The 24,806-nt window shown below is 30.6% G+C and overlaps 5 protein-coding genes across 6 annotated transcripts; 2 read left to right on the plus strand and 3 right to left on the minus strand.

Moving 5' to 3' along the window:
• Window positions 1-673: 673 nt before the first annotated feature.
• Window positions 674-10,283, minus strand: LOC124530894 (ornithine aminotransferase, mitochondrial). Its single transcript, XM_047105258.1, has 10 exons — window positions 10,135-10,283; window positions 9,323-9,429; window positions 6,208-6,346; window positions 5,240-5,408; window positions 4,721-4,861; window positions 4,263-4,422; window positions 3,127-3,254; window positions 2,901-2,978; window positions 1,429-1,567; window positions 674-1,014 (listed from the first exon to the last, which is right to left on the minus strand). Exons 2-10 carry the CDS (start codon window positions 9,426-9,428, stop codon window positions 848-850), a joined length of 1,227 nt encoding a protein of 408 aa, XP_046961214.1. The 5' UTR covers window position 9,429; window positions 10,135-10,283; the 3' UTR covers window positions 674-847.
• Window positions 10,284-13,375: 3,092 nt separating this feature from the next.
• Window positions 13,376-14,523, minus strand: LOC124543995 (NADH dehydrogenase [ubiquinone] 1 alpha subcomplex assembly factor 2). The gene is made up of 3 exons (XM_047122320.1): window positions 14,246-14,523; window positions 14,003-14,153; window positions 13,376-13,646 (listed from the first exon to the last, which is right to left on the minus strand). The coding sequence occupies exons 1-3, from the start codon at window positions 14,331-14,333 to the stop codon at window positions 13,448-13,450; spliced, it is 438 nt and encodes a 145-aa protein (XP_046978276.1). The 5' UTR covers window positions 14,334-14,523; the 3' UTR covers window positions 13,376-13,447.
• A 282-nt stretch (window positions 14,524-14,805) lies between these two features.
• LOC124543999 (tax1-binding protein 3 homolog) lies at window positions 14,806-17,883 on the plus strand. The gene is made up of 3 exons (XM_047122336.1): window positions 14,806-15,086; window positions 15,177-15,305; window positions 15,613-17,883. The coding sequence occupies exons 1-3, from the start codon at window positions 15,033-15,035 to the stop codon at window positions 15,799-15,801; spliced, it is 372 nt and encodes a 123-aa protein (XP_046978292.1). The 5' UTR covers window positions 14,806-15,032; the 3' UTR covers window positions 15,802-17,883.
• On the minus strand, window positions 17,873-18,879 carry LOC124544001 (NADH dehydrogenase [ubiquinone] 1 alpha subcomplex subunit 5). Its single transcript, XM_047122351.1, has 3 exons — window positions 18,618-18,879; window positions 18,253-18,414; window positions 17,873-18,152 (listed from the first exon to the last, which is right to left on the minus strand). The coding sequence occupies exons 1-3, from the start codon at window positions 18,633-18,635 to the stop codon at window positions 17,976-17,978; spliced, it is 357 nt and encodes a 118-aa protein (XP_046978307.1). The 5' UTR covers window positions 18,636-18,879; the 3' UTR covers window positions 17,873-17,975.
• Window positions 18,880-19,263: 384 nt separating this feature from the next.
• Window positions 19,264-23,966, plus strand: LOC124531397 (E3 ubiquitin-protein ligase Topors). 2 transcript variants are annotated; one of them, XM_047105972.1, is made up of 5 exons: window positions 19,264-19,431; window positions 19,988-20,210; window positions 20,408-20,577; window positions 21,347-21,556; window positions 21,637-23,966. In XM_047105972.1, the coding sequence occupies exons 2-5, from the start codon at window positions 20,004-20,006 to the stop codon at window positions 23,111-23,113; spliced, it is 2,064 nt and encodes a 687-aa protein (XP_046961928.1). In that variant the 5' UTR covers window positions 19,264-19,431; window positions 19,988-20,003; the 3' UTR covers window positions 23,114-23,966. The 2 variants fall into 2 exon arrangements, with proteins under 2 accessions (XP_046961928.1, XP_046961936.1); XM_047105980.1 differs by lacking the exon at window positions 19,264-19,431 and adding an exon at window positions 19,814-19,914.
• The last annotated feature ends 840 nt before the right edge of the window (window positions 23,967-24,806 follow it).

Below are 24,806 nucleotides of genomic sequence, written 5' to 3' on the forward strand. Positions count from 1 at the left end.
ATACGATATTACTACAAGTTGTTTTAATCATAAAATCAACAGTAATTTTTTTGATGGAAATAAATATACCAACAATATACAAATACACAATACCAATTCACAAGCCATAATCCCAATATTACCATAAAAAAATATTACAATAAAAAATGTTTAGGATTTTTAACAACGATGTTACCCTATTAGAAAAAATAAACAAATTACAAATTGATGGTTTTTGTTAACAGCAAAAAAAAATAAGCTGATTATATAGCAACGTTAACGATCGTTTCCTATCTTGATTTAATGATGATTATTCGTATAATATACAATAATATACGTGTGTATGACCTTTGAAAATACCTTATAGTTCTGCATTCGAATGTATGACGCTCGGCTAAAATTATAACGCTTTTTATTAGCGAATCAGTCTACCGAATAATGACTCCCCAGCCATCCTTATAAATATTGTCGTAATAAAATAAATATAGAAACGTACTGGCAGGGTAGTATATATAAAAATATAAACTACATATATTTGAATACGAGTCGAATATCGACATCAGATGGATTTTGTGTTGGCTGAAAATATTTATCGATACAAATATTATTTAAGAAAATGTCATAAACGGCCTTTACGCTTAACGACTCTTATACGAAATACAAATAATATTGTGTTTGAAATAAAAAAAAGACGTTCAGGGTTAAATAAAGAACTTTATTATTATGTTACTATATAACGGGACGTATTTAAATACATTGCTATGAAATCATGATAAGAATACAATTATCTAGTTACAATACATTTCCAATACTAAGGTACTTTATGTATAGATTATATAGTATTTGTACCTATATATAAAAATATATATTAATTCTGGTACGCTTCGAACGCTTTTTGGATGATGCTCGCTCCCTGCCTCAGTTGCTCCTCAGTGATAACGAGGGGCGGGGCAAGGCGGATCGTTTGGCCGTGAGTTGTCTTCGCCAACAGTCCTGCTTCTTTTAGCCGGAGACAAAAATCGTATGCGGGAATACCTTAATTAAAATAAGAATAATGTTAATTTATGGAATCCTGACGTTTATCGTAAATATAATATTAATAACACTTCTTTATCGGTAACTCTAAAATTGTAATCGTTAAAGTCGTCTGACGACCTCCATGGTCGAGTTGTGTGTACACCGGTTTTCATGGATACGCCACTCTGAGGTCCCAGGTTCGATTCCCGAACCGAGTTGATGTAGATTACCATTAGTTTTCTACGTTGTCTTGGATCTGGGTGTTTGTGGTACTGCCGTTACTTCTGATTTCCATAACACAAGTGCTTGAGCTGCTTACATTGGGATCAGAGTAATGTATGTGATGTTGTCTTATATTTATATTTATTTTATATTATTTATTAAAAAAAAAAGGAACTATCCCAAATTTTAATTATATTATGATATACGTACTATCGTGGACATCAATCGCACACATCAGTCCCCTGCCGCGTACGGCCACCACCTTGGACTTGGGGATCTTCTCCAATTCCGCGCGGAACACTTTTCCTAGTCTCTCTGAGTTTTCACACAATTTCTCTTCCAGCAACACCTGTTTTATAAAACATTTTTCTTTATATTTTATTAATCTATACTAATTTTATAAATGCGTACGCTTTCACGGCCAACTCACTGAACCATATTCAATGAAGGACATAGGATACTTTTTATACATGGAAACTCAAAAGCGAACGAAACGACGGGCTATAACTAGTACATCTATTAATATTATATATACATTAAATAATAAATAGTACCTATCACCAAGCCGTTTCAAAGAACTTTGATAATTGAGATGCAAGAATAAAACCGTAAAAGTGTCATACGATATAGTATGCAGTCATTGGAAATCTAATACGGCGAAGGCTATATTCTAAAACAAAATTGGCGAGTGACAGTTTTTCACAATTAAGAGTAGGTAAAGTAACTCAATAATTAGGTATCTTGACACTATAGATATAATTTATCATACATTATTCATGGAAATGTTTAAACTACTTAAAAATACTAATAACTTTAGAATAATTTATATTTATGTAGCTGTTTAAATAAACTACATAATATTATTAGTGGTAATTAGTGTGTCTTTGCGACTATAATTACAGGCCGATACGACACTTCAACTACGATTACATTTACAACTCTTAACGTTCCATTTGTAAAAACGAAAGAACTCTTATTAGCGAAGTATTATCTTTTTGTTATACGAGTATTAGAATTCCATAGATGCTGTATTAATTATTTGGAATAATAATAAAATATAAAAATGGTAGCTGATAGAGGTACGGCTCACCTTGTGTATTTTGCTAATATCCATAGATTATAACGAAAAATATACGATATTTTACTACAAAAAAGGGGGTTTATATATTTTATACGCAGAGTCTTAAAAAATTACTAATAAATAGCTATACCCAGTACTTAGTGTGCGTTTGAACTTCAGAAAAATGTTTATTGTTAAGATCGCAGATTTTACTATAACGTGAAGGCACACGCGAGGGCTTCGCGTGTTATTATGATATATATGGACAATGTAGCATTATTAATTTATCTATAATTCTAAAATAAAAGTAACCTAAGTAACTCCTTATTACACCAGCTATTTGCCAGTGAAAGTCCCGTCAAAATAGGTTCAGCTGTTCCAGAGTTTAACAGGAACAAACAGACACATACTGGCAAAAAATTGTAAAAATGTTGTTTCGATATGCCATGTATATATTTGCTTATTAAAAATAGACGCTCCAATTTTATGATATGTACCTACTTATAATATTATATATTCAACGATAATATGTTGATCCCAAAATAATCCATCCAATTCCAGATTCAAAAATAATTATCGATCACTAAATTAATAAATTATATAGAATGAAACAATTCATTACCTTAATGGCCTCCGTGGCGACGGCACACGCAAGGGGATTGCCGCCGTACGTCGACCCGTGTGTGCCAGGCTTTATTACCTGTAAAAATATTTAATTCAATATATAATTCAAGTCGACTATACCGAGGAAATAATACCGAGGAAAACAATATCAATTAAAATTGAACAAAGATGTTTTATACTTTAAATTATTATTGATTGAATTCCGTAAGGACAAGTAAGCTTACATCCATAATGTTGTTATTAGCTAAGACAGCTGAAACTGGAAGTACTCCACCACTGAGAGCCTTGCCCAAAATAAGAATGTCAGGCTTCACTCCTTCGTGGTCCACCGCCAACAGCTTGCCAGTTCGTCCTGCGTGATTAATAAGCATTAATTAACTACATAGTTATCCAGTACATGTGAAGAACTTCTAAGGGGTTAGGGATATAATATAGGTAGTAATGTTGGTTGTAATACATTTTGTAGATTGGTCAAATTAAATAACGTATTCTTCCTAGTTTTTCTGATACAATGTTCTGTCTATTTTCAGAAAATCAGGTTTAAGAAGCGAAAGTATTAGGAAATTTTTAGAATAACAATACATGTGTCTTTTCATACAGGGAGCGAAGTATTTTAATAACATATGCGTGATTCTCGCCCAGGCAAGATAAACGGGATATTGGCAAATAAAGTCAGATAAGTTAATTTGCTATTTAATTATTAGTTCGGTTATATGATAATTGAAAAACAGCCTTATATACAAATAATTCATTTTAGGCCTTATATATGTTATAAAATCGGCTCATGCTTAGTTTTAGATATGAAGAAAGTTCATTGAGCTATTTTCGTCTTTGCGCTCATACGGGTGTAAAATATACATATTAGTTATAATTCGTCGCATAACCCAGATATCCTAATTTAAAATAAGTAAATACATGAGATTTTAAATTAACATGGTTATTTTTATTATTATAGTTATTAATTACGGGATATTTACATGTCTGTTATTTTTATGTTCGATATTTCGACATTATCTACGAATGTCTTGTTCACGAGACTGATATTGTCTCGCAAACAATGGTAAATATCCCGTAAGTAATAACTGTAATAAGTAACTACAGGGACAAAATACAAATTTAATATAAAAATCATGAGTCTTTTAAATTTTCAAGTGATTTTTTATACTATAAGTACATAATATAGTACAATTATTGTGTCATAATTTGTGAACTACTTTTTTTATTTATTGTTATAGTAATATAATAATATTTGATCAGCCATGCATAATTATTTTTTTACAAGTTGTCAATGATGATTTAAGAAACTTTTAGAATAATCAGGCTGCCAGTATTTTGTGAAGAAGATTACTCGGATTCTTACCTAATCCAGTTTGCACCTCATCTGCGATCCAAAGCACGTTGTACTTTGTACAGAGTTCTCGAACCTTCCTTAAGTAACCGTCATCGGGAATAATTACACCAGCTTCACCTTGGATAGGTTCTACCATAAATGCCGCTACTGTTGGATCTTGAAGCGCTTTCTGAAATATTCGTTTTTTTTTTCAAAAATTGCATAAAATTTATATATCGAATAAACAAAATGGATACAATCTTTTTCTATCATATAAGTATTTTCAAAAATCTATCGCCACTAATTACTTAATTATAAATAAAAATATTAATATAATTTTGGATGAAGAATAGAAAAACTTCGCCCTTTCCAGCAAAAAGCTCATTAAAATATTCAATTATTATATACCATGATTTAAGGATGATTCTTACGACACATGCAAGTTTTAGGTACATGAAAACCTGTGTTTATATCATCAAGTGAATCACCTCTAGCGCTGGAATGTTGTTGTACGGAACGAGTTCGAGGCAGGGCATGTAAGGGCCGAAACCTTGGTAACAAACGGGGTCCGACGACGACGACACGGCCGACAGCGTGCGTCCCCAAAAATTACCTTCGGCAAATATTATCTGAAAAAAAAAACGAGATAATTAATCTGTGCTAACACTTAGTGTGCAAGTTATTCTAAAAATTTTTATGACCTCTTTTCTCGAATCATTGTACCGATTGTAATGTCTCTATTACTAAATGTAAATACACGCGTATACATTTTATTATATTTATAACATGCGATTCTGAAGCAATAGTGATTCAGTGCATAGGCACCTTAAAATAAATTATCATAGTTTTTAAGTATCGATAAAAAAAGTAATTTAAATAGATTTTTTAATTCGTAATATGAATTCATATTATTATTTTAAAAAAATATTAAAAATAGAAATATAAATACGTCTAATTAATAATAATTTTCCAATACTTTTAATATTATCTTTAATGCTTTTTTTCACCTTGGCCTGGTCCTTCGGTATCTTTTTGACATCGTAACCCCATTTCCGAGCGATCTTGCATGCACTCTCCCCACCCTCGACACCAGAATTCATTGGCAACAGTCTGTCATAACCCAGCAATTCTGTCATAAACTTCTCATATTTACCAAGTTGGTCTGAATAGAATGCTCTGAAAATAAAAAGTCGTCACAATCATCATTATTCTCATCTTTTTCCTGTTCCTGATTGTTTACTCATAGGCTACTATAAACAGCTTGGCATTAAAAAATAAATATAACTAACTACTTGTAGTCATGGCGTTCTTTGTGCTTCAAGTATCTAATCTTAACGAATAATTTCATGTATATTAAATATTTATACCTGTATTTAATGTGTTAATTGGATACCCTTAGAAATTAACCAAATTCACGCTTATCAGAAGTGCCTCAATATTAGGTTATTGTAACGAAATTATTATCCAAATTACAATTCTCTATGTCTTTATGTTGATGTGTGCGTTAATAATCAAATTATGACTTGTAAAGTAAATCATTAAGATGCCACCGACCTATTTTAATGATTTCATAATTTGCATGTATTTAATAATATATATTGATTTCCCATAATGTCACTTGTATTATAAGATTTAAATAGGGATGTTAATTTAATGCTAAATGAGTAAATATTAATTTTACATGTAAATAGTCAATAAAATAATAATTTAATTTTATCTACTCAATTATTTTATATAAGGTATACGTTTTCGTATTTATAAAAAGTATCTATATTTGTACGCATGCATGAGGTAGTTTGCATGTATGAGGAAACTGTTTTTTTTTTTATTTATTGCATTTGAATTAAAAACTTTTCGTCCTGTGCTTCCTAAGATTGCCGGATAGAGAACACTTTTAATATTAAGTCTGCCTTTAGTACAACAGTTATATAAAGTGGATTAAACTTATAAGTAAACAAATATTAGAAACGCATACCTAGACACAAGTGTTAATTTATCAGCTTGATCCTTAAGAGCTTTTATTATTCTAGGATGGCAGTGACCCTGGTTCACAGCTGAGTAGGCGCTCAAAAAGTCAAAATATTTCTTTCCTTCTACATCCCACACGAAAACACCTGAAAAATAAAGAATTTAACTCAAGTTTTTTTTATTGTGTCTTAAAAAATAAAGTATTCTCCATTAAAATCTACGAAACGCGTTGCATAATCTGTCATAGGTTTAATATTTATATCCTTATATTCCACCGCCAAACAACAACACTCAGTATTTATGTGTTCCGGTTTGAAGAGTGAGTAGCCAGCTTAACTGGCTGAGTAAGCAGAGGAAACGTCACATTTCCAAGGTTGGTGGCGCATGTGAGAAATGTTATAATAATTTGATTCAGTAGTTATTTTGACATAATTTATATCCTTCAACTGTTAATATGTTTTGCAATAATTGACATTGCCTTCGTTAAGAACTTTCCATGTGTGTAAGATATAATTAAAATTTATTTGTTTACTACTTAAGAGAAAGATAAGAAATAATAAAATTTCCAGTATAGTCCGCTTTCTTAAAGATAAAACAATTGAACCAAATAACTCTCTATCGATACAATGTTCTAATACTTACATTTAAGAGTTATTTAGCCAATACAATATACATATATCATAAAGAGATGCTTTGGAAATTCTGTGAAAAAAAAATCCTCCTACATTTGCCAGCAAAATTACTTTACTATTTTTTAATAATCACTCCAATTAAAAAGTTTGCTTTCATTTAATGTGAATGAAACCGTTTAACTGCCTTGCAAAAGTTATATATATCCCAAAAACACGCAACTACAACCTTTTTATTCTTTTTAATCGTGAAAAAACTAAGTGTCTTAAGTGAATGTTTAGCTAAAATATATCATATAAATTATTTATTATTGAATAATATATATTAAATATTAATTAAAAACAGGTAGAATATATATTTGCCTTCAATTATTTTAATACGTTGTATGTTATTGGTTATAACTTTTTTTAAATAACTTAAGCATATCTGTCGGTATATGAAGTATGAGTTACGATAAGCTAACATTAATTTGCTTAATATGTGTACAGTTTCTGTGTAAACTATTCAAACAGTGATCGCTACTGGTTAAAACCGAAAACACCGTAGTAAAATAATTATTTCATTACTTCGTGACCACAACGAGGTCAATTTAATAATAGATAACGCTCTTTATTTATTATTAATATGAACTAAAAATAAATCGTTAAAGAAAACAATTCCATTTTTAAATATATTTATAAAGGTACTTATAATTAAGATAACCCTTTAAATGCAAAACATTAATGACCTTAAAATATTTTTAAACTGCAAAACAACATTCTCTATTATAAATATATTTTTTTTATTAACCTGCAGAATAAAAAAAATATTATTTAACCGTTCAAATTATATCGTATTCATTTAAATAAAAAATATTCTTGACTTGAATTATTTCACATAATATTCTATCAACATGGTTGGATTATTATTGCCTTTTGGAAGAATATTATTTATTATATGCGCCCAGACAGCATAATAAAGTATTATTGAACTTCCTTCGGCGGCAGCACCAGCAAGTTTTATTTTTTCGTTATGTGTATCCGATTACCCACTCTTTTTAATAAGTAATGAGTAAGGAATCTTATAATAAACCGCACGTTGTAAATAAAAAAAATTTAGCGGACCTCTTTGTAGTTGGTATTATGTTAATGCTTAAAGTAATACTTATCCATCAATATGATTAAAATATGACAATAATTTGTTCCATTGATAGATCCTCGATAAAGTTAGGAATTTCCATAAACTTTTGTTTCAATATATTACATATTAACATTGACAGTTTCTTATCAACTATTGAGCTGTCGTGATCAACAAATATAAACAGTATTTATCTCATTTCGTCATCTTCATACAATTTATATACATGAGACAAATATTTCATCATGCAATGGCTTAAATGCTCTACGTAATGTCATTTGAAGCTAAGATACAATTTTTAATTATATAGTATTTTTTTTAAATAAATAAAATAGTTATCAATGAAAAAATAATAGCAACCTTCGTCAAATTAGTTTCACCAACTACACAAGATTTTAGATAGTTGGAAACTCTCTTGACTCTACCGTACGTTTCAAATATTTTGTACATTTCAGAAAGCAGTTATTTTATTAAAGTTATGAATTATTTTTCAATATATAATAAATATTGGACAACATCACATACATTACTCTGATCCCAATATAAGTAGCTAGAGCGCTTGTGATATGGAAAATCAGAAGTAACGACGGTACCACAGACACCCGATCTGGGTGTCAAGACAACATAGAAAACTTATGAACTTTTTCTACATCGACTCAGCCGGGAATCGAACTCTGGACCTCGGAGTAGCGTACCCATGTAAACCGGTGTACACACAAGTCGACAACAGAGGTCGTCGATTTATTTTAAATAAAGTAAGTCGAAAATTTACTTCTATCTTAATATGCGAATTGTATTTATTTTCTTAAGAGCGACTAAATTAAATAATTCCGTAGTTAAATGACCCAAGGCTCTTAGGGTGTAGATCTCAACACAGAGATTAGAGATCTTTTTATTTACTTTTTATATAATAATTCATAAAAAATATATAAATATTGTAATTCTCTTAAATATGTAGTTTTAAAAAAGTCACAATAAATTACCATTTAAACACGATTAAATACTAGATTAATTGAATGATTAATTAAATAAACTGATTAAATAAAATAATTTAAAAATATGATATTTATTGGTATTTACTTTATCACACACTTTTTGGAAATTATTATTTTTGTTATTGTATTTGTAGAGTTTTTTTTTTGAGTTAGCTGAGTTATTAGATTCGATTTAATATATGGTTTAAATAAAAAATAATCGATACTTATTTATTACGGTCTTCATTGTATATTACTCATAGATATGAAAATACGTGATGTATTTAAAAATATATATGTATTATTGCAAGCTTACATATAAGAGACGTATAAAATGTGCTAATGAAATAGTATCAAAATAAAATTAGCTAAAATTAGTATTATTTAAATATAAAATCGTACCTTCTCCACGGCACAGTGCAACAGATAACGGCGCATAATTTCGGCATCCATATTTATCTTCTAGTGCGATAATTTCCTTCGACGATAGGGATTTTTGTTGGGCCATTCTGTAGCAAAAAGGTATGTTAAATTATTACTATACTCCAATTTACAACCAAATTCTAAATTGAATATAAAAGTGTAAAGTAACAGTCTGGAAATTTAACAATGCTGGGCATAGGCCTTCTCTCCCATAAAAGAGAGGGTTTGGAACATATTCCACCACGCTGTTCCAATGCGGGTTGGTGGAATGCACATGTGGCAGAATTTTATTGAAATTAGACACATGCAGGTTTTCTCACATTGCTTTTCTTCACCGCCGAGCACGAGATGAATTATAAACAAAAATTAAGCACTTATATAGTAGTGCTTGCCTGGGTTTGAACCCGAAATCAGTGGTTAAGATGCACGCGTTCTAACCACTGGGCTCAGCTCAGCAATTGAATATATTATGATTAAAATCTATAACTTTTGTTGGAGAAACACCTACCTATATAAATCTTTCGATAAAAAATCTATTATGACACGACATTTTAATATAATAATTTATTTTATAATCATAATATATTAAATTAAATACAACGTCCAAATTGTATACATTTTGAATAAAAAAAATATATTAAAAAAGCCCTGTATTTAAATGTTTTTTTCTTGTCTTATCCTACAAACTTTTTTATATATTAGTATTAAAATTAAATAAAAATATACTTTTATGAAATAATCACAAATAATATACACATAAATATAATTAAATATGAAATAATTTTTTGTACCTTAGTATTTCCGAATAAGTGATAGCAATTGTCTAAAAGTAAATTGCACGAGATAAATTGTAAACACTACTTGTTCAATACGCAAAGAAACATCTATTAATGCAATTTATGAGTCTATAAAGCATCTTATATAGTAACTTTTTGATAAGAGACGCTACTAAAAAGATTTTCAATGAACATGCGAGTTTAAATTGATGTGATAAGCGAAGCAGTTTACTTTAATGTTTGACCGGCACTGAGCAACTCGTTCAAGTTTAACCCAGTAAGGAAAATAAAGTTTCCATTATATACAATTATAAGCTTACTTGTAATCTTAATGTTTAATAAAGATTATAATTATATTTACACTTTTAATTTTATCACAATATGTCAAAGACTCTACATATGCTAAATATAGTCACTTCGCTTACCTACAACCACGACGTGTGCGATAATATTCTTCGATAATGGATATTTATATAAAATAAAGCTTTCGCTTAAATTAGTTACACATTAAAGGTCTTACATATACTTTGCAACATATATTTAGTAAATGCGACTGAACGGATACAGGTTAAATGCTAATTTAAAATAACCTTGACTTTGTATAATTATACCTCGGAATTCGAGACTCGAGAGCAAGCTATATTCAGTTACTCGACCGAACTCAGATGTGACTGTTGACCGCTATCGGCACTTGTTACTTAGAACGCTTTATCACATACCAACTAAATTGAACTAACCAAAATCAACACAATGGAAAACTACACCGATTGTAGTCGAAGAGACAGCTATTCATTTAAATCAAGTCGGCTAAATTTCAATTAATATTTGTAACAGTCTACTTGTAGCTGTGTGGCTTAAATAGGCTATTTTAATTTGGTAATTTATATGAACGAAAATTACATACATAGTCAGATAAAAACCGGAACTAACGTTTTCCAAATACACACTGCCAAAACTGTTACAGAAATACTAAGATTGTATTTAAAAGATTTATAGACTTTCAAAATGTCTAGCAGAAAAGCGATAAGCGAAAAGTAATACATACTAACTTTCGTATACAAGTAATATTAACGCAACTATTTTTATATGCATATTTTTCACACTTTTTAATTTATTATACCTAGTAAATTTTCAAATCTATCACAATTAATAACTTACAGAATAGTTGAATAAGCGAAAAAACAAAGTTAGTTGTGGCAATTAGGCAAGATGTAAAGTGTTTTTATATAATTTAAAGTAAAAAAATATATTTTCTAAAATGATTACAAATTGTTACATATTGCGTGCGTCAAAAACTTTACTTACTTACATTCGAACTTGAATGTTTATTATAGAATTATTAAATGCCTCTGAGGATAATAATAATAAGATACTAAAAATAGAAGGTAGCTCTAGCACTGTATGGTAAAATTAATAAAGTGATTCTAGTGTTACGTCGGTTACGTCATTCAATCTTCTTGTCAATCTTAGAATAGTTCAGAGTCACGAAATATTTAACGCTATTAAGGTTTAGTAACTAAGGGGACTATATTGATACATGCATGATGTAGTTTATTATACCCTAATATATTTGTAATAACTATTTAAATAGGTAATCATCACTATTTCATTTTTATCTTTTATCATAGTTTCATTGAACCCTTTATCTAAATTTAGCAAGATATAAAAATATGTAGTTGTTTTTAATAATAATAAACAAAAATTAGGAAGAAGCATGTAGAATAGGTAAGAGAGATTATTTCCTATTCTACGCAAGACTCTCGACACCGTCAGGTAGAATTTAGTTTCACAATAATCTTTATTATATTATATTATACATCAATATCAAGTATCCTTGAAAAAAACAGAGCAAGCAATTTAAAAAATATCTTTTCTAAAAAGATGCAAGTATAGATTTTGTACTTAGTTTGTATTACTCTACGGGTCTATAAAAAAGCTTAGTGGAATGCTGAGTTGACGGAAAGGCAATAATGCTTTTACAGAAATGTATGTGCTTTCACAACATTTCTAAAAATGCAACTTTGTCGGTATATAAAGACATTTTTTAAAGACAAAATATGCAGAGAACTTTTCTTGTTTGCATTTTTGCTTTCTTGCATTTCAAAAATATCTACCAAAAAGTATATACCTACCTAATTTATTCATTTGACTATACCTAGAAGAAAATATATTTACATTGAGGGCCGATGCTGAATATTAGGTAGAGGATGCGATTATTCCGATACCAAAATCGATTAGTAGAATTTTTGTTCACAAATCATGCAAGGTTCGCAAGAAGTTCTAATAGTAGTTAAGTAACATTAATTTCTATGTATTGGTTATTTAAATTATAACTTGCACAAAGTTAACGCCTGAACATTTTTTGACGTAACTACTAGGTAGACTCTAGTATACCGAGTAGACGAGTACCGAGTAATTATCAGTTAATTTCTCACCAAAAACCCTGGACCAAACTAAAATAATATATTAACAAAAATAAAGATACCTCATAAGGACGATATGTTTTTTTTTTTTTAATTGAAACATTTTTGTATACAAATTGTAACTTAAATTATTTTCATTCCGCCACTTTTAGTAGCAAAAAATACGAAATTTACGTTGTTGATTTTATATTAATACAATGCTCCCTAGATTGTTATTCCATGTGATGATAAGAGGAGATAAAAGAAATGAGAACACATTCAACTAATGAAAAGTAATTAATAAACAAAGCACAACAAAAGCAGAGACAGCTTGACTGTTAAGATCAACTCTGTCTTAAGCACAAAAAGTGCCAATCTTTTTTATATGTTGTACTAGTTGAGCCTGCGACCTTGTATGTGTTTGAATTTAACAAAAAACAAATTGTAGCCTAAGTTACTCCTTATTATGTCAGTTATCTGTCAGTCAAAGTCCCGTCAAAATCGGTAAAGCCGTTCCAGAGATTAGCCGGAAATAGACAGACAAACAGAAAGACATAGACAGGCAGACAAAAATTGTAAAAATAATTATTTTGCTATATGTACTGTGTATACTTACATATGCATGGAGTAAAAAAGGGCTATTTTATTATATGTATAGATTAGTGAAAATTCAAGAGTTCACCATTAACAGTTCCACACATCCCGACACATAGCAATCATTTTTTTTGCACATCCTATAACCTGGATTAGAACTAATACACAAAATTAACTAATCTCTGTTGAAAATGTGAATGGTGGATACCATAGCCATGATCCTTTTCAAATAGCTATTATTAAAAACAAAACAACCAACATATTTTAAAGCTAAATTCATTTATTAACAACAACTATTTACAATAATAAATACTATATTTTGTGTTCATATTTCAATTTCTATATTTATTGGTTGGATCTCCTGGTGTGAATTCGGAATATGTTGGAAACGATTCATGCCCTTTTTCCACAGGCTCTGGTAGTGAACCACCATCTAACAACCTTTGCTTTTCTATTTTTGCAGCATTTACCTTCTTCATTTCTGCTATAGCAAGGTTCTTTGCTATTTCTTCTTCTGTTGGTGGTTCCATTCTGTAAAAATGGTAAAGCAATTTTTTTTTAAATAGTTTTGATATCATAAAATTTGCATGCCATACTGATAGGTATACAAGTCAACAGTTTAATCATATTATTATATGAGTTTATAGTATGTCAGATTCAATAAACAATAAAAAAGTTATTAGTTTACTTGAAGTTTATCTTCATCATCTTTATCACTGGAGTTGTATGTCAACAAGCATGATTTTCATTTGTATAATATATTAGCAACTTATTTACTTATCTATTGGGTAAGCATGACTATGAAAAATAATTTATCGACCCTATACTATGTGGCCCATGATGCAATAAAATGAAATGGAGAAAAATAAAATTTTACATATATATACCTCCTCATTCTTAGCCATGCTTCCCATTCAGCTGGTAATGGATCTTGAAAATCTAGACCCTTCGGTGGGTCATACCAACGTGAAGGCTTCCTCTTTCCTTTACTTGGATCTGCAGGGATTTCATAGTAAACATTTCCAATATAATCTTTGCCTGAAAAGAAACATCATTTACTGAACATTTGTAACATTGAATTGTAAAATTTTATTCTTGTATACGAGTGTTTAAATAAATGATATAATTACCTATATTTTTTCCTTGGATTTGGCGTGGTTTAAGAGAATTTATAAAATTTCTCAATACTATTCTCCAAACGTGTCTATGTTCACCCATTGCAAAATAAGCTAAATTTAATGATAGGAATATGTTTGTTTTAGATCACACTATTAAATAATATATTAATAATTCGTTATATTATTATCGTTTCATCAATAATTGTTTCTTCATCTTAAAATTGCGTTTTTTATAAAAGAATCATAACAGATCGTCAAACTTAAAATAAAATGTCACTTTCAAACTTCAAAAATAATAGTCAAAGATAAATAATTATTTTATATAATCTTTTGCATACATTTAACATCTTTAGATTTCGTTTTTAGAATCTTACTAAAAGTCAACAACAGTGTGTATTTTTAAATAATATGTAGCTTATTATGCATTACACTTTCATAATTCTTGTTTAAATATAACTATAATTTCCTTATCGTGCTAGCAGCTTTTGAAATTGAATATTGAAATACTTTATGCTACTTTATGCTTTATGTTAACTTCCCCGTCTAAAAAAATGTTTAATTGAAATCTAATTTTATAAATCATCTTATAGAGTAAAAAACATCGATTTTATTGTAGTCTGTATATACAGTACAGGTTGCTTGTCTTGTTGTGTCAAGTACTTGAAGTACTGTCAAGAGTATACTCAACGTTGATTGATACATTTTATAACTTTTCTGCGATTTCAAACGAAAGCATAAGGATATAGTTATTATATAGAGTTAAATTTTACTATAAACAAATCAACTTTAAACCGCAATCATGGCGAAAATGGCTTTTCAACACCAAGCCGGAACGGCTATGGAATGCCTTAGTGTTAGTTCGGAGACCACTCCCAGTTCTTGTTTTGTTTTCTCTTTGTTGTTTCTCTCAAAGTAAGTATTTTAATGTTTAAAAACCCCGCAGATTCCAATCACCCTCCAAAAAGAGGCTGGTGTTGATGCAGAAGGTCGAGAAGTTATGAAATGTGGGTTCAAAATCGGCGGCGGTATTGACCAAGACTATCGTAAGAGCCCCCAGGGCTATACGGACAACGTAAGTAAATAATTTTATTTTCATATACGTAAATTACATAATACAAACAGAATATTTTATATTTTGTTGAAAATGACTAAATTTTTTTTTACTTTACTTTATTAACAAGAATTTGTGTGTTTTATTATATTTGTCATAATTGATAACTCATTCTTTGGTATCATTTAAGTTAATGATATTTGTTCTTAATCTTTTTTATCTTAAGCTCAACAATCAATTATATGGAAATAAATGGATATTATTTTATGGTAATTGTAAATTAATCAACCATTCTTATTTTTTCACTCTAAGTAAATTTTTTTTATAGGGTATATATGTAACGGAAGTTCACGAAGGAAGCCCTGCTGCAAAGGCAGGTCTAAGGATGCACGATAAAATTTTACAATGCAATGGATATGATTTCACAATGGTTACACATAAAAAAGCTGTTAGTTACATTAAAAAACATCCCGTCCTGAACCTACTCGTAGCTAGGAAAGGGGTTACATCTACATAACTGGAGATGTAAAGGTTGTTTTAAATATTTCTTTTAAGTTGAAAGAGTTCAAAGGCAAGTATTGTAGAATGAGTAATTTTTATAAAGTTATTTATTTTTAGACATATTGAGCAATTAGTTTGTATATTGAAGAACTCAGTAATATTATATTTTGTTGTTAGTTATTTTCATGGTTTGGTAACTTATATGAACTGTTAACACCATTTAAATGAGTGAGTTACCATTGTAATGTTTACAAAACTTAAGAGTTGGGTATATCCATATTGTCACACGGATGACATGCGACCTGCAGTATAAACAAAATGAATAATGAATTTCTCATAATATATAAAGAATAATTGAACTATTTATATAAATGTTAAAAAAATGTGATGAATTTTAATGTATGAATCATTTATATGATATTTTTGTCAATTATTATCATATTATGATAATTTAAATGTCAGATTATTTTAATAAACAACATTCCTTGATTTATTCTTGCAATGTGCCAAAATTTTTCCAACCTTCATCCGACCCACTTATCATTTATTTGAATAGTCTGTTAGTCAAATCATTCATTTTAAATCTGGAAAATAATTTATATAAATAATTTCTCTGGGTACTGCAGTGACATGCCAAAGAGTAGTACAAGTTAATCTATTCATAGATGAGAATCCAACTAAAAATAACTAGTTTTTTCAATAGTATTTATTGCCAACACTAATGTGTTTTTAATAAATCATTAATGCAACAGTAATTTATTTATAAATTAAGTTCTAGTACTAAGTCTCATATTTATTAAGAAGTTTTAAGGCACACTACTCAAATACTTTGTATACCTGTGTCGTGATTGATAAATATATATTTATATATAATGTTTTATCTTCTTATGTTCTTGCTAAATGGACTGATTTGATGAACTTGGCTTAATAACCAATTAAGAAGATATTGTATCCACCAATATATTTGAATTACCTATGCTACCAGAATGAGATGATTATTTTTTATCAATTTTTATTACTTTGCAAGAATATGTTTATTTTCTGTGAGCTATATTCTTTTATAAAACTATACTAACTTTTGATATTTCTTTTATATACATGTACATCTTAAAAACTTGCTCGTGTGTATGAGCTCATGTGTTGTATCAAAAAAACAATAATTATTTTACATCAAAAACTCTTAAGCAATAAGTTTTTTTAAGAATTATTTAGAGTATGAAACATTTCTATCCGTTTACATTTAAATAAATAAAGCAATACACCTAAGTGCATTTCTTTGCTGCTTATTTTTTAAATATTTAATTTTATAAAATTGCCCAAAGTAAATTTTATATTTACGCTTTAATTGAATAGCATGCATTTGGATTTGGTAGTTTTATTATAGCTACTACATCAAAAACTTATGTAACCTGATAAATTATTATGAACCTTAAAATGAATTGCAAAAAGGTGAATTTATTATACTTTTAAGATATAATGTAATATGAAGAGCTGTTGCACCTGGAAAATACTGTAAAGTAACTTTGTTAGTTAAAAATTTAAGTTATATATTAAAATAAGTTGTTCGCTTACATATTGATAAATCTTTATAAAAACACCATTATCATGATAAGGAATATCCAATATTAATACATTTATTGAACATGCAGGGTTAATTTACAAAAAAAAAAAAACATGAATATTTCTTATGAAAAATCATCTGGTGATTCTTAAGTGATGCTATACATATATTTTAAGTTATAATTGTGAACTTATAAATAATATATGAAATATTTCGTGTATTACCTTTGAGACGTTAACATGTCATAGCTTGTATTGGTCACAAGTTTAGTGAATTTTTATGATAATTATACAAAAATTGTAACCATATATTATAGAAAAATCACTTGTAAATATAAAAATTGCTGCCACATAAGATTAATTAATAATGTAACTCTCTATCATACTTTGTCACTTTACAGGAACACTTGACTTTAACAGTATTACAGATTTGTAATGGTGAATACATTTGACATGAACAATCAGTACTATATGTTCATAATAAGGGTACCCTTGTTTCAATAGGTTGTTCAGAATAAAAAATGTTATTTAATTTATACTGGTGTCTCTTTATTTCAACAAATTATAACTATAATTGAATTCTACAAATAATGATGGAAACGGTTGTTGAGTTCATTCTCTTATCAATGTTTAAGCTTTGGTTGGAGGCCAGTCCCATTGAGTCTTTGGAGGCTTAGCAACTAATGGCTCCCATGGTTTCCAGTTTAACATTTTACGTGCCAGATTTAATTCGTTTTCAGCTTGAATGATGAGCTCTTCAGCTTGACCACAGTTAATTTTAGTTTCAATTTCATATGTGTCTTTTGTCTAAAAATTGTAATAACATCAGGTATTAATTAGTGAAATACACTTTATTAAAATAAGAATCTTTATATAATTTTTAAACAAAATAAAACAATAAATTTACCTGTTTTAAAACAGCTGCTCTTTCTTTAACAATCTGTTCAGTATATTTTCTATACACTGATGACTCCGGCATCTTTTGCAGTGTTCTGAGAATTTTGCCATACAGTGATCCTAAAGTATGATGAGGGTTAGGCGCCACAGCCATGCCCACAAGGCCTGTCGTCTAGAATATACAAATATAGGTTTAAACATATTTTGCACTATATATTTAAAATTTAACTATTCTGAATTAATTTAATCTGAGTTCGGAAAGAATTTAAAATGATAAAATCAATATAAACCAATTTGAAAAAAAAACACAATTGGCTGTTATATAACCATGAACTGCAGAATAAGAATCGACAGGTAGTAAATTAAAAGTAGAACCTTTTTAAGCAACCCCATTTTCCTATGATTAATTAGAGAAAACTCTTAATTTCCTACAAGTTTATTCTGCAATTGCCTTTGATTTCGATATTTACTTAATAAGATTTCTGACATTGACAAATGACAAGATGTGTTAAATAAATGAAATTATAAGTTAAAGAAGGTAAAAAGCGAATAAAAAATAAAATAAAATATGCATTCAAATCAGAATGAATATACATTTAAAGGGAAACCCCTATTTATATGACAAAATTTTATTGCGATACATAAAATTATTTATACAATGTACTTTTAAAGCAATACAAGAAAACAAAATTTTATCACACAGTATTATGCCAATAAAAGTGAGCTTTTGGCTTAATTTGAATTTCACGTGTGTCATCTAAAAATTAAAATACTTTAGAATCTTAAGTTGTAAATATTGTAATAATAAACGTAACAAACCATTAAAGTGATTTTAATATCACTTATCGACCTCAGTATATATCTTTTTAATATCCTATGTTGGTATTATTTTAATAAGCATAAGGCATTTTTTAATATCAAATAATAATATAATTTTAATATATTAACATATATTTTTATTACATTATTTCTGTAATGGCAATCAATGATCTATTTATTATTTATATTTGAGTATGTTCACCCAATACTGTTTCTTGTCAAGATACATGTACATCAGAATCACGCACTACGACAATAAAATAAAAATCGTTGCATTACAGTAAAATAGAGCTTTGCAGCCATAGTGCAAATGTTAAGAGTTAAAAATTTTGAAGTATTGATTTCGGTGTGATTTAGCCCTCATGAAAAGGTAATCATTGATTTGTAATGTACCTTTCTAGACTTGTTTGTCAGGATTTGAGGCACAGTAGGTGACAAATTTAAGTTCAGAGAAGAATTACGAGACTTAAAGCAGCCATCAGATTTGACTGATTATTACCTGGTGTTTATATGAGTGATAACGTTCCTTTTTTTCGGTTACCAAATTCAATCAGTTTTGATTAATCGAAGTCAATTTAAAATGGCCAAAACCCATACCTCACAGTAGACATGTAAATAGGGCTCTGAATTAATTCTGCATATATTGATTTAGAACCATTGTAAATTGAATAACTATTCAATTATAAAAGTCGAAAATATTTCATTATGTCATTTATAACATTAAATATTAAAATAAATACATTCTAACATTATATTTCAATAGTTGTTTTGCTTTTAACTAAAACATGGATTTATTAATAGGATACTATTGCTAACAGCGATTATGTATAAAGAATTAAGATACATTATAAAGGTATAAATATCTGTTAAATATAATAAAAGCAAAATATCAGAAAAAAATTATTAATAAGGATTTTTAATTATAGATAGGTGTTATCAACCATGGATACACTGTCACCAGCTCAAGATGACAGTTCAGGGGCCAATCCAAGTAGTGTTAAGAGTGACGATAGTAGTCCCCAACATGAGAGTGGCAGGAGTTCACCACCCCCTAAGTGTGCAATATGCCTCGGAACATGTCGCAACAAGTCATTTACTGATTCTTGTCTCCATCAGTTTTGCTTCAAATGCTTACTCACCTGGAGTAAAGTAAGTTATTACTGATATTATTCATTAAAGTTAATTATTTATAAATATATTGAATGACATTGTTAGATAAGATACCTGTTAATATTTAAATATGTATGATACTAAGTGTATTATGGCATGCACTGAAAGCTTATATTTAATTATAAGAAATTTATTAAAGAAACAAATGCTCATATCAATTTGCATTATGATTTCAGGTTAAAGCAGAGTGTCCCCTGTGTAAGCAAAATTTCAGATCAATTATTCACAATGTCCGATCAAACCATCAGTATGAGGAATACATGGTGGAACAAAGGCAGACCGATGAAATCGCTGATAGAATCGAAATTGACAACATCACAACAGCGACCAGAAGATTTCGATACAGGTAATATATTTACTATAAATAAATAATATAACATCTAAAACTGTAATAAAAATATAATAAATCTAATGCAGTATAGTGCAATGGAAATGTGGAAAATGGCTATTACTTCATTTAATACTATAATTCAATGGTGACTATGGGATTTGTTTTAAATTAAAAATTGCCAAGGCAAGAAACTCAGTAGTTACTCTTTTCAAAATTTAAAAAATACATAGTCATGTTAGTTATACAATTATTTAAATTAATAATATATGTGAATATGATGATTATCAACTTTGTGGAGATTAGTTTTAGAGTTCCTCTTTTAAAAATAGGTAATTGAATCCTAAACGAGTGCTTATTATTGTGCAATGTCATTCTTATCTTGTTGCATCACAACTAACCCTTAATCAGAAATGATAAGCGTTTTGTTCACTAAAGAGTTAGTATTATCATGCAAATATACTATGATGTAAGGTTTTATAATTTTATTTTTTGTATAATTTTGACATTAGTGTGTCTGGATTGCCGTTTAAGGACTCTAATATTAAATTGATAATGAATGTGTTGGTTTGTTGATATCCCATAATAATTAAGTTATCTATTTATGACTCACCTCTATTACTTTTTTATTAATGTATTGATACCAAATATATGTTACCTATTCTGATTTTAAAACATCATTATAGCAAATTGTAGCATAATAGTAAATTTATATAAAACACTTAATAGCAACAGCTTGCTTTCGTGGCTTTAACAAGTAACATTTGTATGACATGCATTCGACCAGGACGACGCTGACGCTGCCCCGGCGGGAGACGATCGCCATCCAGCAGCTGTTGCTGCACTACCCCATGATGGCGGACGTGTTCCCCCCGCCCGCGCACCGCCGCCGCTCCCCCGCATCCTTCCGCCGCACCGTGTACCGCTACAACCTGTGGGCCAGACCGCTGCCTGACTTCACCGGCAGATTTAGAGACTGTTCGCCTGAATTTTACAGGTGATTATTACTTTGTACTTGTTTTGTAACCATAAACGATTTGATCTGCTAATACTTACTGGATTCATTTGATTTTCCAGGTACAATGACTCTCAAATGCATCGACTAGTACCATGGCTGAATAGGGAACTCCATTATTTGTTAAATGAAAACATTGGACACATTTCCTATGTCATTGCACGAATTTTAGAATTACTCCCTCAGTACCACATCAACTCGTCCGAGTTCAGAGAGACATTGCAGAGATATTTCGGAGATAGGACTGAACATTTTCTCCACGAGTTATACTGCTTCGCTTCCACGCCCTACGACATGACCGGCTACGATCGCAACGTACAGTACACCACGGACACCAGGGTGTCCACGATGGTCAACGAGGTGATATCGAGCTCGGAGTCCGAGGCCAGCGCAGACTCCGACATCGTCATGATCTCGAGTTCCGAGCCTGCCGACCCGCCGCCCGGTCCGTCCCGGGCGCCCGCACCGGCTCGCGTCCCGGCCCCCGTCTACCCGCAGAACTATATTCCCGAGCCGACGGCCGACAACGTCATTTCTATCGAAACGATATCCCAGTCAGATACAGACGACGACTCATCGGAGGTCATGGTGGTGGGGTACATAAAGCCGCCCCAGGACCGGACGCCGGAGGTCGTCGACCTCCTGGGCTCGGACAGCGACGTGATCGTGCAGGAGAACGCGCCCGCCGAGCCGCCGGGCGACGCGCTCGACGGCCGGCCCGCGCCGCTCGTGAAGCTCACGCTCAAGCGGCAGGTGCCCGACTCCGACAGCGACAGCGCCTACACGCCGTCGCCGTCGCCGCCGCGCCCGCGCCGCCGCCCCGGCTCCGCGCACTCGGCCAGCACGGCCGACACGCGCCGCACCACGCCCTCCCGGGACGGCCGCTCCTCCGTCACGTCCTACGTCACCTCCTCCACCCCCCCCACCTCCTCGTCCTCTTCCAACCCCTCTAGCGACTCCGACTGTTCCAGGACCGAAAACAAAAGGAAGAGGTCTCGGAGGAGAATCGGGTACACCGAGAGAAATAGGAGGAAACAGAAAAAACTCTCTCATCGCAGAACCAAAAGGTCTCCTAACACTCCGGCCGGGCGAGAGAAGCGAAGTAAACGTAAGTCCCATTCCGGTAAGGGCGTCAAATCCTCGAAGAAGTCTAGCGAGGTTCCCGCTATGGCATGCGAGGAGCCTCCGCAGCCGAGCCTAGACCAGCCGGGCACCAGTGGGACTTCTAGAAATAATAAACGTAAGTTAGAAAATAATGTTAATCGTCGCAGATTAAGCCGCGAGAGCAAAAGACTGAGGAGTGTTGTTAATGTAATTAATAGTCAAAAAAACTCTGGTGAGTCGAGTTGTAGTTCAAAATGTAGTTCGACGAATCGAAGTTACAATACAAACAGTTATACGCTGGAGTCAGAGGCAAAACCGGACGACACGGACCGGTCGACGGGCAGCAGCGGGCGCGGTATGGTCACGGACTACACTGACTCCGAGGACGATCTGCCACTAAATCTTTCTATAGCGAACGCATTCTCTTCACTGTAAATATCTCAAAAACATAAACAAACATTGTGATAATTTTATATTATTTATGGATTAACTATCTTACTATTTTAATGAGCTGGATCTCGAAAGGATCGCTTAGTGTGTCATGCATCCGTACCGTTCATTCATTCGTTCATTTTAATATTTGGTAATAGAATTAAAATTTAATGTAATATGTAAAAATCATTCAATTAAATTATTTATTTTAATTCCACATTTCTTAAATAAAAAATGAGACTCGGAACAGATCCAAGCATCATATCGCATGCCATGTTTGTAAATATTATATTAATTGCTGTTCTCTTAAAAATTTTTTTGTAAGATATCTTTTCATTTATTTTCATCCAAAGTCTAATATTGATTTTCGAAAATTGCTAAAGACATTAAGCCTTAACTTATTGACCTTAATCGTATTTAATACGATCGGTGTTGAGTAAATTCTAATACGAAATAATTTTACTAAATGTATGTATTATATTCGATCAGGTGGCAAAATCACAAGCCTTATGTACAAAATTATTCAGAATACCAATGTCGTTTTATAACATCTTTATTTTAGGATAATGTTAGATTTTGTTTGAAATACGGGTATTTTTTATCGAATTTGAAGATTCCATTATGATTTACAATGAGTTGATATATAGCGAGATGTTAAATTAAACCTGAGATACTTAATTGTCATGAAGGAATACAAATGTACCAACGGGACGTCGAGAATGTAAATACGGCTACGTTCAGTACGTCTGATGAGGTTTCATTATTTTCATAGAAAAACTAAAACCCTTATTCAATTGTACAAAGTAAATCAGAAGTGCTGAACTGTGTCGAAATAAAAGTTAATGTACTCAATTAACCCGGAGTTTTATTACATTTCAATTGATAATTATGAAATGAAACAGCGATAGTGATACCATATCATAACTACAGGTAAGTATATTTTTATTACTAGTTAGAATTATACAGGGTTATTGGTAATTCGACGTATATTAGGATATATAATCGTAATTTTATTTTAAATTTGTATTAAGTATGTTTTTTTTCTTTGCTTGTTATTTTTAGTTAATATTGAAGGAATTTTAAAGAGCGACCTTAAGTACGAACTCGTTCATGTTCGAATACGAATTTCCACCAGCGTCCTTTCTGGTCATTTTCAACCGACTTCAAAAAGCAGTAGGTTATCAATTCGTCTGTATTTTTATTTCGATTGATTTGAAATAATCTCCTTCTGTTTATATACTTTTGGAAAGCTAAGAAAACGGATATCTTTTTAAAATAATCTGCAGGCCAAGTTTCATAATGTACTTTTTTTAGTTTATAAGGCATCTTTTCCTCAATAGGAAAAGAAATCAAAAAAATATTAAAATAATTTCGTTTTCCGTCTCGAATTTTTAAATTTCCACCGATAGTTATTGTTTAAATATAAATATTGACAAATATACAGTGTTTAATCGTTTTTATAAAACAAAAGAAAAAATAGATTTTAATTGATACTTTATTTTAAATAAATTTTGAAGTTGCATTTTTGACAAATTTGGAGAAAAGCTAAAAAACGTGATATCTCAAAAATGGTTCACTTTTTGATAAAATTATTGCAATTAGTCACCCCTATCACCTCCTAACGGATATACGTCGAGTTACCAATAACCCTGTATAAACATATTTGTAATGTAAAAGATTACTTGAGACATGATAG

The sequence above is a fragment of the Vanessa cardui genome, chromosome 1, assembly GCF_905220365.1.
Source record: "Vanessa cardui chromosome 1, ilVanCard2.1, whole genome shotgun sequence".
Lineage (NCBI taxonomy): Eukaryota > Metazoa > Arthropoda > Insecta > Lepidoptera > Nymphalidae > Vanessa > Vanessa cardui.